Raw genomic sequence first — 13,112 nt, 5'->3', positions numbered from 1 at the left:
AATATTCATGGGGTGCCTTGAGACAAAAAGGTTTGGGAAACACTGCTATACACAATAGAGGGTATGAGCATGACATCATCATCCTACCTGGAAGTTATGCAGGAACATGTACTGAGAGGCAAAAACGAATTTCTGGCCTTGACAAATCATACATGCAAACAGAAAAGTCCCATCTGATTGCATTAAACGACATTAAACTCACTTTGCCACTCTATTTGCCATTCACTTTATGCATGCGCATACCCTCTATATGGATATCCTCACCCTGTTTCTGACACCAATTAGTTAAAACATTCCTTCTTTTCCCCATTTCATTTAGTGTGTTTGGGATTCTAAGAATGGAAATGTCAAACTATAGGATACCAGGTAAACAACTGTCTATGCTATCTCAAATAATGTGCTGTACATTTGTGGTCGGGAAAAAAACTGCATAGTAAATGTTGATTGATTCATTGAATAGGCTACTTTATTAGCACATTGGAAAAGCACTTCACAGGACAGTACAGTTCAGATACAAGGTCTACTAATAGGATTTAAACCCAAGAAAGGAATACCAAAAAAAAAAAAAAACACACTCGCCTGGGCTGATGGTTTATGCCTATTGATTGATTGAGGTATTTATTAGAGGTTTTGGATAGGAAAAGCTACAGTTTCATGGCAGTATACAGTTCACTGATACAATGTCAACTAAAAGGAAACTCGGGTAAGGCAAGGCTTATTAGTTATTTTCCATTGAGATCCTTAATATCCTTAGTAGGCCTACCTCTGTAAACTATGCATAAACAGTTAAACCTAACCTTAACCTCAGTAAAATGGTGCCAAAACCTAACCCTATTCCTAATCTTAACCTCAGAAAGAGATGCTTAATGCTAATGTTATATCTAACCTTATTCTCAGTAAAACAAATACAAGAATACAAATCTCAGCGAGTATATTTTTCCGGCGACTCTACCGGTTACCCAAAAATGTTATGCCATTATGGCTTGTTTTCATTGTGGTCCTTTTGTACTCAATTCATAGAGAACTTAAATGACAGACACATACAGTAGGCCTGTACACAATACGATGCAAGACATACAGACATATTGACCCTAACCCACCAAATAAATAATAGTTTTCAAAATGCATCCAACTCTTTCGAAAGTTGCTGATCTACAAGCCCACTAGCATGTTGTATGCAACACGTTGTGAGCTTGTAGATCAGCTATTTTTGAATAGCTGATCAGCACTGGGGTGGCATTGCCTCAGGGGTAGAGAAACCGTCATTAGAACATGAAGGGTTCCAGAAGGGTTCCCAGTTCGATCCCGGGCTCCCCCAGAGTTAGTGTGGAAGAGTCCTTGAGCAAGACTCTGAACCCCTAGTTGCTCCCGGTGAGCAGGTCGGTGCCTTGCATGGTTTCCTCCGCCATCGGTGAATGAATGTGTGTGTGTGTGTGTGTGTGTGTGTGTGTGTGTGTGTGTGTGTGTGTGTGTGTGTGTGTGTGTGTTTGTGTGTGTGTGTGTGTTTGTGTGTGTGTGTGTGTGTGTGTGTGTGTGTGTGTGTGTGTGTGCGTGTGTGTGTGTTTGTGTGTGTGTGTGTGTGTGTGTGTGTGTGTGTGTGTGTGTGTGTGTGTGTGTGTGTGTGTGTGTGTGTGTGTGTGTGTGTGTGTGTGTGTGTGTGTGTGTGTGTGTGTGTGTGTGTGTGTGTGTGTGAATGGGTGAATGTAATGCACAATCTATATAAAGCCCCTTGGATAAAGGTGCTATAGGCCTATACATTTACCAGCAACTAGTGTTGCTTAAAGTCTAGGCCTACAATACATTTTTAATAAAATGCAGATTCTCTGCCTACTCGAGAATCTCCATTTTCATATTATTAAAAATAGGCCTAATATGAAAGAAAGTAGGCCTACTTTTACTTTAGGCCTAAAGTAGGGGCTGGTTGAAATTCACTTCATTTACCAAATGGGGGAGCCAAAGACAACAGTGTTTTTTTCCCTCCTCACAAATCTTTATTTATAAAAGTAATGCATGTGGCAACATTGAACGTCACGACGTCGACGCGTTTTCCACGTGACGTCACCACGTCGGGCCACGTCAGAGGTGTTGTCCACGTGCAGATGTTTACGCTCCTCGTGCAGAGCTACGTCAGCAGCTGGTAGAAGGACATGGCGTGGAAAAGAAAACAGAAAAAAGGGGAAAACTGTTCAAAAAAACAATTTAGTCGTGTATTCATGACTATGATTATCGGGGGAAAAAAATATCATTTACCCTATTTAATTAAAGGAGGGCCCTTTAAACATGTGCGTCTGTTGTCGTTTGAATAATAGACTAATAATAATATATTAAAAAAAGAAGAAAAAAAAACGTGGTGGTGGGAAAGCAAAACAAAGCAACCAAAGATCCACATCTCGCGAGAGAGTGTGATTAACCAGAATAAAAAAAGAGCAGATCCCCAAGCTCACTAAACGTCGCTGCCGCGACGTTTAGTGAGCTTGTAGGTCTGCTTTTTGTAGATCCCGCCCACGGACCCCTCTGACTGACAGCAGCAAGCAGCCTTTTAAACTGACTAGCGGGGCAGTTAAGGAGAACAATACTTCAGTTCTGGAAAGAAGCACCAAAATTTGACAGAGTGTACCTCTTGGGTCATTCTTTAGAAAAATCACATTAGACACTTAATTTTCAAAATGGCCGCCAGTTTTAAAGATGGCCGCCTTTTCGGATATATTTTACAGTAAGCCAGACAGTTTATATCGAATTTTCATAATATTAGAGTTGTTTTGAAGGTTTTAAAACATCCTGAGTTCATTTATTACACTTTTAAAGCAGCCATAATAACCTTTCTGACTTTTGGTTGGGGTCTTTCCTCACCTGGGACCCCCCAGACAGACCCCTGAGCCTATTTAGCTCTGCTCCTGCTCCAGAACAATGTTAAATTAGATCTGAAATATGCCCTGAAATAAAAAAATTACTAGTAACAAATAACAGAGGTCTTCCACGGGGGGTCCGGGACCCCTGGGGGGGTCCTCAGAGCTACTACAGGGCCTGCCAAATCTTTTTTTTTTCTTTTTCTTTTTTTTACATTTTAAACTTCGAAGTGTTTTTATGTATCCTGGTTTTATGTATTGTACTGTGATGGTTTATTAGTATTCTCAGTATTATTTATAATGTTTTTGTGTTAAGCAGTTATGGTTGACAGCTGTTACTGGATTGCAATAATGAAGGTATTGCAACTTTTCACAGAACAACATTTCCATTTATTGCACTGCACTCACACTGACAACACACACACACACACACACACACACACACACACACACACACACACACACACACACACACACACACACACACACACACACACACACACCTCTTTGTTATTGTCACCCCAAAACCCTCACCTTATCCTCTTATAGAGCCCATGGTCAATTACGCCCAAAGAGATTCACTACAATACAGTAATTTCAGACATGCAGGATATATATTCATCATCATCATCATCATCATCTTCAATGTCCAACCTATTAGTGTTGACGCAGTCTCCACCATAGCATAGAGTGAAAGGCAGGTTATTTGAGCAGATGCACCGTCCCTTACAACCTGCTTTGCAGACACATTTGATGAGCTCAAGTACTGCCTTTGGAGCAGGGAGAGCAAGAAACCTGAAACCTGGAATATACCCTCCACTCTCTGAATTCCATCTATTTTCTTCGATTGGTGGAAGCACAGGGCAATTTGTCAGGTATGATTTATCCTGCATTGTGACGGAGTTGGCACGGAGGTAATGTGGTAGCAGTGCAGCACGAGTTGGAGGTAGCATCTCACCCTCCAAGTTCTTTGACAGAAATAGTTCCCATCTGAGTAATCCCAGGGTTGTTGGACCTTTTGAACTGTAAACATGGCATGCAAAATGTTCCGACTGCAATGTTGATGGAAGCTCACCATTTATAAGCTCTTGCCAAGGTCCTTGAAGCGGTTAATGGCTTGGTCATCATCATCATCAAGTAGGCATTGACCCATGTCTTTTTGGTGATTCCAACAAATGTTCTTCCCCAGTCAGCACCTGAAAAACTATGTACGCAAAGGAACCCTTGACATTTGTAACATCCAATAACTTGAACTCACTCGAATATATCAATTTCCTTTTTTTGTACTGGAGGCAAGGACTTGATAAGGAATCGGGGTATCAGCCTCTTCATGTGTTTGCACTTCCTCAAAATCATGTCCCTTGATGAAGGTCTCGTATTATGATGCCTACTTTGTCATACCTGACAAATTGCCCTGAGCTTCCATCAATTGAAAAAATAGATGGAATTCAGAGAGTGGAGGGTATGTTCCAGTCAGGTTTCTTGCCCTCCCTGCTGCAAAGGCAAAGCTCATCAAATGTGTTTGCAAAGCATTGCCTAGCGTTGCCAGCCTCTATCACACTTCGTTTTGGGAAGAGAGTCTGGGATTTCAGGAAGAGCTTTCATTTCTGGGGGGCGGGCTAAAGCCTAGTGACGCGAGCCCCAAACCACGTGCCCCAAGCACACAACCCTGATTGGCCAACCCTTGAAGCTGGTTGAGGAAATAGAATCTCAATGGATCAGTTCCAAACCGTACTACAACACCACTACCGCCAGGGGGTGTTGTTGTGTTCGTTCTGGTTTATTAACCAGGCAATGCAAAGCAGGTTACAAGGGACGGTGCAGCTGCTCACAATAACCTGTCTTGCACTCTCCTCCCTGCAAATGCTATAGTGGAAACTATCAACACTATTAGGGAGGACATGTATAGTAGTGAATTTCTTTGGGTACAATTGACCGTGAGCTCTTTAAGAGGATAGGGTGTGGGTTTTGGGGTGACGATAACAAAGAGGTGTGTGTGTGTTGTGTTGTCAGTGTGAGTGCAGTGCAATAAATGGACATGTTAGACTGTGCGCCCAAAGTGAGAAGTTGCAATACCTTAATTCTTGCAATCCCTGCAGTAACACCTGTGAACCTGTCTGTCTAACACACAATGTTATAAATAATACTGAGAATACTAATAAAAACAGTTTCAAATATATTAAAAAAAAAAGAAAGAAAAAAAACTTCCCCATCAAGATTCGGCAGGCCCCCTGTAGTAACTCTGAGGACCCCCTAGGGGATCCGGACCCCCTGTGGAAGACCCCTGGGTATTTGCTACTACTCATTTTTGCTTTCAGAGCACAGTTACAACAACTTTAATGCTTCAGTTATGATCTAATTTAACATTGCTCTGGAGCAGGAGCAAAGCGATTACTGAGATAAGCTCAGGGGTCTGTTTGGGGGGTCCCAGGTGAGGAAAGACCCCAACCAAAAGTCAGAAAAGTTATTCTGGCTGCTTTAAAAGTGTAATAAATGAACTCATGATGTTTTAAAACCTACAAAACAACTCTAATATTATGAAAATCGGACATTAACTGGCTGGCGTACTGTTCAGAGGCAGCCATCTTGGAAACATGGCAGCCATTTAGATTTTTCAGTGTCTAACGTGTTTTATCATAGGAACAACCCCTAAGGAGTACCTGTGAAAAGTTTTAGGTTTCTTTCCACTTGTGAAGTATTTTAGTGCAAAAATGCATTTATCTGCCCCGCTAGACTGTAAACACAACGCGACGCCCGCACGCACGTGACCGCAGCACGTGCACCGTGCGTGCGTTGGTGCGTCCAGAACAGAACACAAGAGAGAGAGAGAGAGAGAGAGAGAGAGAGAGAGAGAGAGAGAGAGAGAGAGAGAGAGAGAGAGCGAGCGAGCGAGCGAGAGCGAGCAGTGGCGTCAGTTCAGAAAAAGCTAAGGTATGGCAACATGACTGGTGTCTTTTTGCCATACTTTAGCAACAGGCATGATACATTAATTTTAAGAAGTACATTAACATTTCCCCCCGTTTCTACGGTTTCTTGGGCTGGATATGGCAGCCTGGAACGGTTGTTCAAGTGCAGCTAAACTTGGCATGTTAGTATAAACGTGTCACAACAATTAACAATAATAATGCATTGCACCTGTGCAGCTGACCTGCGGAACCTGGGAATATACCATCTTGTCAAGATGGGGAGAATAAAAGTGTGGAAAATATAATTATTATAATACCTTGTTAAAGTGACCATTTTGGTACATTTTGCATTTGCAGTTATTTTACTGTAATTTAACAACATAATAACAAAGCGACATTCATGGATGCATACCCCTGCCATACCCAATTGACGCCCCTGAGTGAGAGAGAGAGAGAGAGAGAGAGAGAGAGAGAGAGAGAGAGAGAGAGAGAGAGAGAGAGAGAGCATTAGAGAGACCATAGCAGGTGTTAATATGCTTACAGAGACATTATCCAACTAACCGTTTACACTTACGTACCTTTCTCACTTATACGTTTACATTGTACAGTTAAACGTTACATAGGCGTTATTATTAGGCTTATAACTAATGTGTCAAGCTAATATACACCTACTCATGAATATTCATGAGCTGGTTTAACATGCAGCAGCTGGAAAGCAACGTGTAAACAAACCCTGCTAGAGAGAGAGAGAGAGGAGAGACCATTGTTTTGGTGCTAGTTAGCTGAGCTCACTCACTGCTGCTGCTGTTCACTGGCTTTATGTCGTCAGAAGGACGACAACAAAGCAAAGGACATTACTTATATGGACGTTATGTCCTCAAACTTGACTTGAGCTCAACGTTTACGACATATTTTTTACGTTTTATTTATTGTCAAATGGAGTCGGGTTCGTCGTTAAACTGTCTGTAATATAAGCTCCCTTTTTATCATCAGAAGGAGGACGACAACAAAGGACACTTCTTATGGATGTTTTCTCCTCTCAGAAGAGGCTAAACTGACTCAAAACCCGGACGTTTTGACGTCATTATGATGAATTTCTGCATTTTATTTATTGTCATTGACATGGAGGAGTCGTGTGTTATTGTGGAGTCGTCGATTCGGTTAAGTCGTCGATAAACTGTTCTTTTTCAAGCTAACTTGAGCTTCTAAACGTCAACTTCATACCGTTGTTCTAACAGTGGGTATAAAGCTACTATAGTGTTGATCATTCCATGATGATGGAGGACTCATGCTGTGTGGAGTCAGACTGGGTGTCCGTGCGACCCAACGTGTTCGAGGAGAAGGAGAGACACAAGCTGGTGTTCATGGTGGCCTGGAACGACGTGGAGGGACAGTTCGCCGTCACCTGCCACGACAGGACGGCCCAGCGGCGGACCGCCTGGGCCCGCATGGACCAGGACCACCCCGGGTCCGCGACCACCACCAGCAGCAGCAGCACGCCGAGGAGTCCCACGTCGCTGAAGAGCCTCAGCCCCAAAGGAAGACATGCTGTGAAGAATGATCATCATGTTGGCACAGGTATGTTATTAATGTATTATCATTGTATTATAGTATACTCTCAAGAGTTAAAGATCTATAAAGGGTCCATTTGGTTTGCAACTCTCCATCATTTAGCTGGGGACCACCTGGAACCCCCTCAAGGACCACTGGTGGTCCCTGGACGGCTGGACCACGGTATATTGGCCAATAGTTCTTAGCCTTTTAAGGCCCTGACCCCCAAAATAAAATTCTATTACTGTGGTATTCATCCTTTTTTTCATAGCAAGGTTCATTATTTAGGCCCTATTTGGGCATTTGAGCCACAGACCACCATTTGATGAGATTCACCCTCTCATCAGACCCAAAACTTAGAATATGTTGTTGTCATTGCATAATATTTTGTCCACAATTCCATGCTGTGTTGATGTGGTGAAGAGATCATATTAAAGGCAAACCAACACATTTCTAATTGTGTGGAATTGTGTTGACTTCTTGTAAATGGAGATGTTTAGCAATACTTTAACTGTTGAGAGAGTAAAATGGAACCAAATGGACCTGTAAGGGTAAAGATCTATAAAGGCTCCATTTGCCAACTCTCCATCATTTAGCTGGGGACTACCTGGAACCCCCTCAAGGACCACTGGTGGTCCCTGGACCACTGGTTGAGAACCACTGTATGTTGGCCAGTTGTTCTTAGCCTTTTTAGGCCCTGACCCCTAACATAATATTTGAACTAGGGGACCCTGTACTTACTGTAAATATTTATTTTTATTTTTATTTCTGATTTCTGACTGTTACATGATGCTTTTTGCATAGTTATTTTCTGTGTATATTTGTCTGTCATTTATTGTCTCTGCGAATAGAGAACAAAAAGACCCCAACAAGCCATACAGTTTGTTAGACAACCAAATCATTGCCAAGACATTTCTTCACCAATGCATTTCTAAAGGTGTGTAATAAACATGTACTAAAAGTTTGAAATTCAACTCCCCTGGGAAACCTCATTAAAAAAGAAAAAAATGATGAAAGTTTGTGTCCCATTAACTTTACATACAGGAAAAAAAATACCAAAAATAAATCTGTTTTAAGTAGCATGTGAGGGGTCAAACTAGGGTTTTTTTCATGATTCATATCATCTTATCATCATTATTACACACCTTTAGAAACACATTGGTGATGACATTTCTTGGTGGATTTAGTTCCCAGATTTGACCAATATCTGATAAGATGTCCTTACTGATAGTGCTTTCTTGGGTTTATATCCTATTAGTAGACCTGAACTGTGTCTGAACTGTGCTGTCATGTACTTTTCCTATACAAACTTCTAATAAAGTATGGTGTGTAGGAGTCACAGAGGCACAAATACATAATTATGACAACAGCAGATCTGCAGGGCATTGTGTGAGCTTGTAGATCGGCTACGGCTATTTTCACAACTCTTGCCTCATTCTAATATTATTTGACAATTTGGCCAATATTTTGTTTTTATAGAATAGTTTGTTGATTACTTATTTGATGCAGTAGCCTAATGGTCTTTTTTTTTCAGTTTTGTTTTGTTAGGTCTTAAATTGTCACTTCACTTTCATCTGGGCATTCTGGGGACCCCCCAATGTGGGTTCGAAAAACATCAATAACTGTGAAAATGGCAGATCTACATGCAAGCTCACAATGTGTCACATCTTGACACCTTTAGAACTCTCTCTCTCTCTCTGTGTCTCTCTCATACAGATGTTATGTTGTGATGTGACGTGTTTCTGTTGTTATTATCCCTATATGTGAAGTAGGGTGTACAGTGGTTTAACTCAGTGGTTCTCAACCTTTTCAGGCCGCGACCCCCAACAATTTCTGCCTCTAATATTTGACAATTTGGCCAATGTTTAATTTGTATTTTTAGCAGTCCTTATATTCTCACTTTAGAAATGTGCAGATACCCTCTATACACTTAAACTTTATGTTGGTTTCTTTTACTGTTGAGAGAGAAAACAATGTTGTACATTAAGTTAAATAATTTGGGGACCCCCCTGGGGGTCCCGACCCACAGATTGAGAACCACTGGTTTAATTGATGATGTGTTGTTTTGCTTGTTACCAGGAGGTCCAGCCGGCCTGGACGGGACCAGTGACAGCAGTGACCTCCTGATCCTGGGGTCCTGGGACATGGTGACAGCCAAGGCTGTGGAAGACATCCCATCCCTGGAAGGACACATGATGGACATCCCAGGTGTGACACTGTTTTCTCTCAACAGATAGAGCTGCATGGTGCAGTGGTTCTCAAACCTTTTCCAGTCAAGGACCCCCAAATTGGGTATATGCACATAGCCATTTTGTTCTACTTCCGGGTGTCTTTCGACTTCCTTCACAGGTGTTTCTGATGATACTAATGAAGGGTCTGTTCCATTCTGGTCAAACAGAGTCAGGGTGCTGATATTGTGCATGTTGGCTCACTGGAAACACTTTGCTACACCAGTGGGTCTCAAAGTGTCCTTAAGTGGGTTCCAAATGTCCCCATGCAGGTGTGTAACTCTGAGAGTGTACAAATGGATGCAAATGGACCTGCAAGGGTCCATTTGCTTCCATTTGTTGATTCCATTTGTACAGAGTTTTTGGTGGTCCTTGAAATTAAAGAACCACTGTACAATAAATCAAACAGAGCCTTAATTAGTATCATCATTAACTGTGAAGGAAGTTGAAAGACACCCGGAAGTAGAACAAAATGGTGTATATGCATAGACCCAATTGATTTGTATTTATTTGTCCTCGGAGTGGACACCTACCTGAAAATGCTTTGTGCCAGCAGGGACCCCCAGAAGAGAAGATTTATGTTCAAAACATATAATTCCAAATATTCCAAACATTTTCGATTCGTTTTTTCTTCAAAAAAAAAACTTCAAAAGTAGTACAAGCTTGTAGTGTGGCACAAAGTGACACACTGTGAGCTTGTTGGCCTGTATCTGCAATTTTTGACTAGCCAACATATAAATGGGTGAAGTGTAAAAAATGCTTGTGACACTATTATTCTATATTTACTTGCTGGGGACCCCATTTAGAACCAATGTGCCAGTCTACTATGCAGATCATATCCTGCCCACTTGTTCTTATGTTTTTTGTTTTTCATATATTTGCTTTTGTCTCTGCCACAAAAATGTACAGAATGTTATTTACGTAGCATGTTGTTTAGAGCAGTGGTTCTCAAAGTGGGTTGCGTTCCAGGGACCCCAGGGGTCCTTGAGGGGGATTCCAGGGGGTTCCCCAGCTAAACTATTGATAGTTAGGAAATAAATAGACGCTTATAGTCTGTAACGTAGGCATGGCCTAATCTAATGCATGCCAAACCGAAGGTCCATGAAATCAAAACAATTGAATAATCCTGGTTTAGACAGATGCCAGGTTCCTGGCATCCTAGATAGTTTCAACTGCTATTTTTAACCTTGTTGTTTATTGACTGGAGTTCATTGGTTACTCTGCTTAATCTTGTCTTGCACTTGTACGACATTGTTCTGGTTAAGAGCACGAACGCCTAAACTGTAAACAGTGATGGCGACCACATGTACGTTCCTTCCCATGTAGTAGTAGTCTGTAGTAGACCATGAGACAACAGGTGACTGTAGAGAATCCAAGGCACTCCTCCGTTCAGTTTAGTTAAAAAAAAGTTTGATCAAGGCTTTCAGCCTGGCAAAGTAAAAAAAAAACGACCAACGTTTCGGCCATAGACTGTAGAAAAATATGGACGAAGCGAAGCCATTGGTTTCTATGCAGCGCAAATGGCCCTTTCTACCCCTTGGAATGGGTGTCGCCATCATAGAATTGTAAAGGCATCAGAGATGCTATTGGCTGCCAATGGTCACGTGCAACGCAGGGATACATGGGAGAATGTGGTCGGAGCCTCCCGAAATACAGCACACGAAGAAGAACACAGCCGGCTGGTATCAGTTTAGTTGGCCACGCCCCCCCCCCCCCCCCCCCCCCCCCCCCCCCGCAACTTTATCATTTATTTTAAAATACATTGGACCACATTTCGACAAAACGAATATGATGGTGATTGAAAGGAAATTATTAACTAGCGATAGGAACCATACAGTATTCATGAAAATGTTAATTAAGGTTAGAAAACGAAAGGGAAAATGAATGGGATCCAATGGAGGGCAATTCTTTTTGCGATCGGCCGGGGGGGAAAACAGCGCAACTAGCGGCCAACCATAGGAAGTTTTAGTTCCGTATTGGAGTCATTTTAAATCGGCAGAACTATGCCCCTGGTTTCGGCCCAAGAGCCTGCATCAGGGTCCAATAGATACTGTATGACAAGAACACACACATCGTTATATAGCGACCACAGACTGTCAATCATCATTAAACAATCAATTTCACAACACCGATGTATGCATAACATTATGTCCATAGTACTCCATACTGTGTAAACTGTGATCATTGCACAGGGTTCACACGGTCATGAAATTCCTTGAAATATTTTGAAATTAGATTCGTTTTTTTTTTCCCAGTACTGGAAAAGTTTTGGAATTGATCAAGGGTCCTGGAAGGTCCTGTAAAATATTTATTTATGCCTTGTTTTTGGCTATTGATTTTGTTATTAAAACATTTTCTAAAACATGTATATTGCACAAGATTTGTAACATAAGTAGTTTTTTGCCAAACAGGCGTGATTGCATCCTAAATGTATGTGACAAAACAGATCTACAATCTCATTCTATCACCATTCTATGCTTTATTTTGGTACACTGCCTGTCTTTGGGTATTGCACATAGGAGTAAGAGACTCGTTATTGCGCTGAATGGTTGTTATATAGGCCTGGAAATTGGGTTATACATCGTCATTGTCGGGTGGAAACCTCGTATCTCCAAGTTTCAAATGTGTACGTTCTTTCGCAAAGTAAAGCCCTGCTTCATCATACAAGGCCGCCGCACAAAAGTAGTGAAAACAGCAGATCTACAAGCACACAACGCCTCGCGGTGCGAGGCGTTGTGTGCTTGTAGATCGGCTGTTTTCACTAGTTTAAATCATTTTTAAAATGATAAATGCAAAACGAACGGTTTTGGACATACAAGGTTTTCACCCGACAACGACGATATATACTGCATATACTGGAAAACCTTTGGTTAAAATGTGTGGGAACCCTGATTGCAGGAGTTCCTCCGCTGCTGTGCATGGATCACGACGATGCAGGGGACCGTAATCCCGAGGTGGACCACAGAGGAGGTGCTGAGAACTTCAGCTGGGCCGGTCTATTCTCCTTCCAGGACCTGCGGGCGGCTCACCTCCAGCTGTGTTCTGTGAACTCTGACCTGGGGCCGTGCCTGCCCTCCTTCCCCGAGGAGGAGCAGTCCTCCAGCGGACTGTGGTCGGTGCTGTTCGGGACGGCGGGCGACCACGCCTCGTCCCGGAGGGAGACGGACGCCCTGTGCTACCAGGTGCAGGTGTACCTGGGACACGCCCTGGACACCTGCGGCTGGAAGATCCTCTCCCAGGTAGGCATGGAGCTCCAAACAAGGGCCCGCTACAAACTCCATTACAAATGTGTTGAGGACCCGGTATCAATAAGCTTTGGGCTTATCAAGCTTGTTATCGAGCATGGCGGCCCATGACGTCATGTTTATACAATCAAAACAAGAGGCGATCAAGACATTATTACAGTACTATTCATAAAGCCATTTAACACTTATTGCACACTAATGAATGATCAGATATTTAATGATAATATTTGTTACTTTTGTCAATTGTCATCTTCATAGATGACCACCATCTGCCACAAACTCAGTCACAACAACTGGCAAAAAGAAAAGGAAAAAAAAAAAGTTGTCTTGCATCTT

The 13,112-nt window shown here is 42.2% G+C and overlaps 1 protein-coding gene across 1 annotated transcript in view; it reads left to right on the top strand.

The window, feature by feature from the left end:
* The first annotated feature begins 6,501 nt into the window (after window positions 1-6,501).
* jmy (junction mediating and regulatory protein, p53 cofactor) overlaps window positions 6,502-13,112 on the top strand; it is a 52,940-nt gene continuing 46,329 nt past the window's right edge. The window contains exons 1-3 of the mRNA XM_080743777.1: window positions 6,502-7,330; window positions 9,383-9,511; window positions 12,430-12,770. Coding sequence (XP_080599903.1) covers window positions 7,024-7,330; window positions 9,383-9,511; window positions 12,430-12,770 — 777 coding nt within the window. The 5' untranslated portion in view covers window positions 6,502-7,023. The remainder of the gene's footprint in view (window positions 7,331-9,382; window positions 9,512-12,429; window positions 12,771-13,112) is intronic.

Source organism: Nannobrachium achirus (assembly GCF_963921795.1).
Source record: "Nannobrachium achirus genome assembly, chromosome: 15".
Lineage (NCBI taxonomy): Eukaryota > Metazoa > Chordata > Actinopteri > Myctophiformes > Myctophidae > Nannobrachium > Nannobrachium achirus.
The sequence above is the reverse complement of the archived record's forward strand: the minus strand, read 5'-3'. Positions and strand labels throughout refer to the sequence as shown.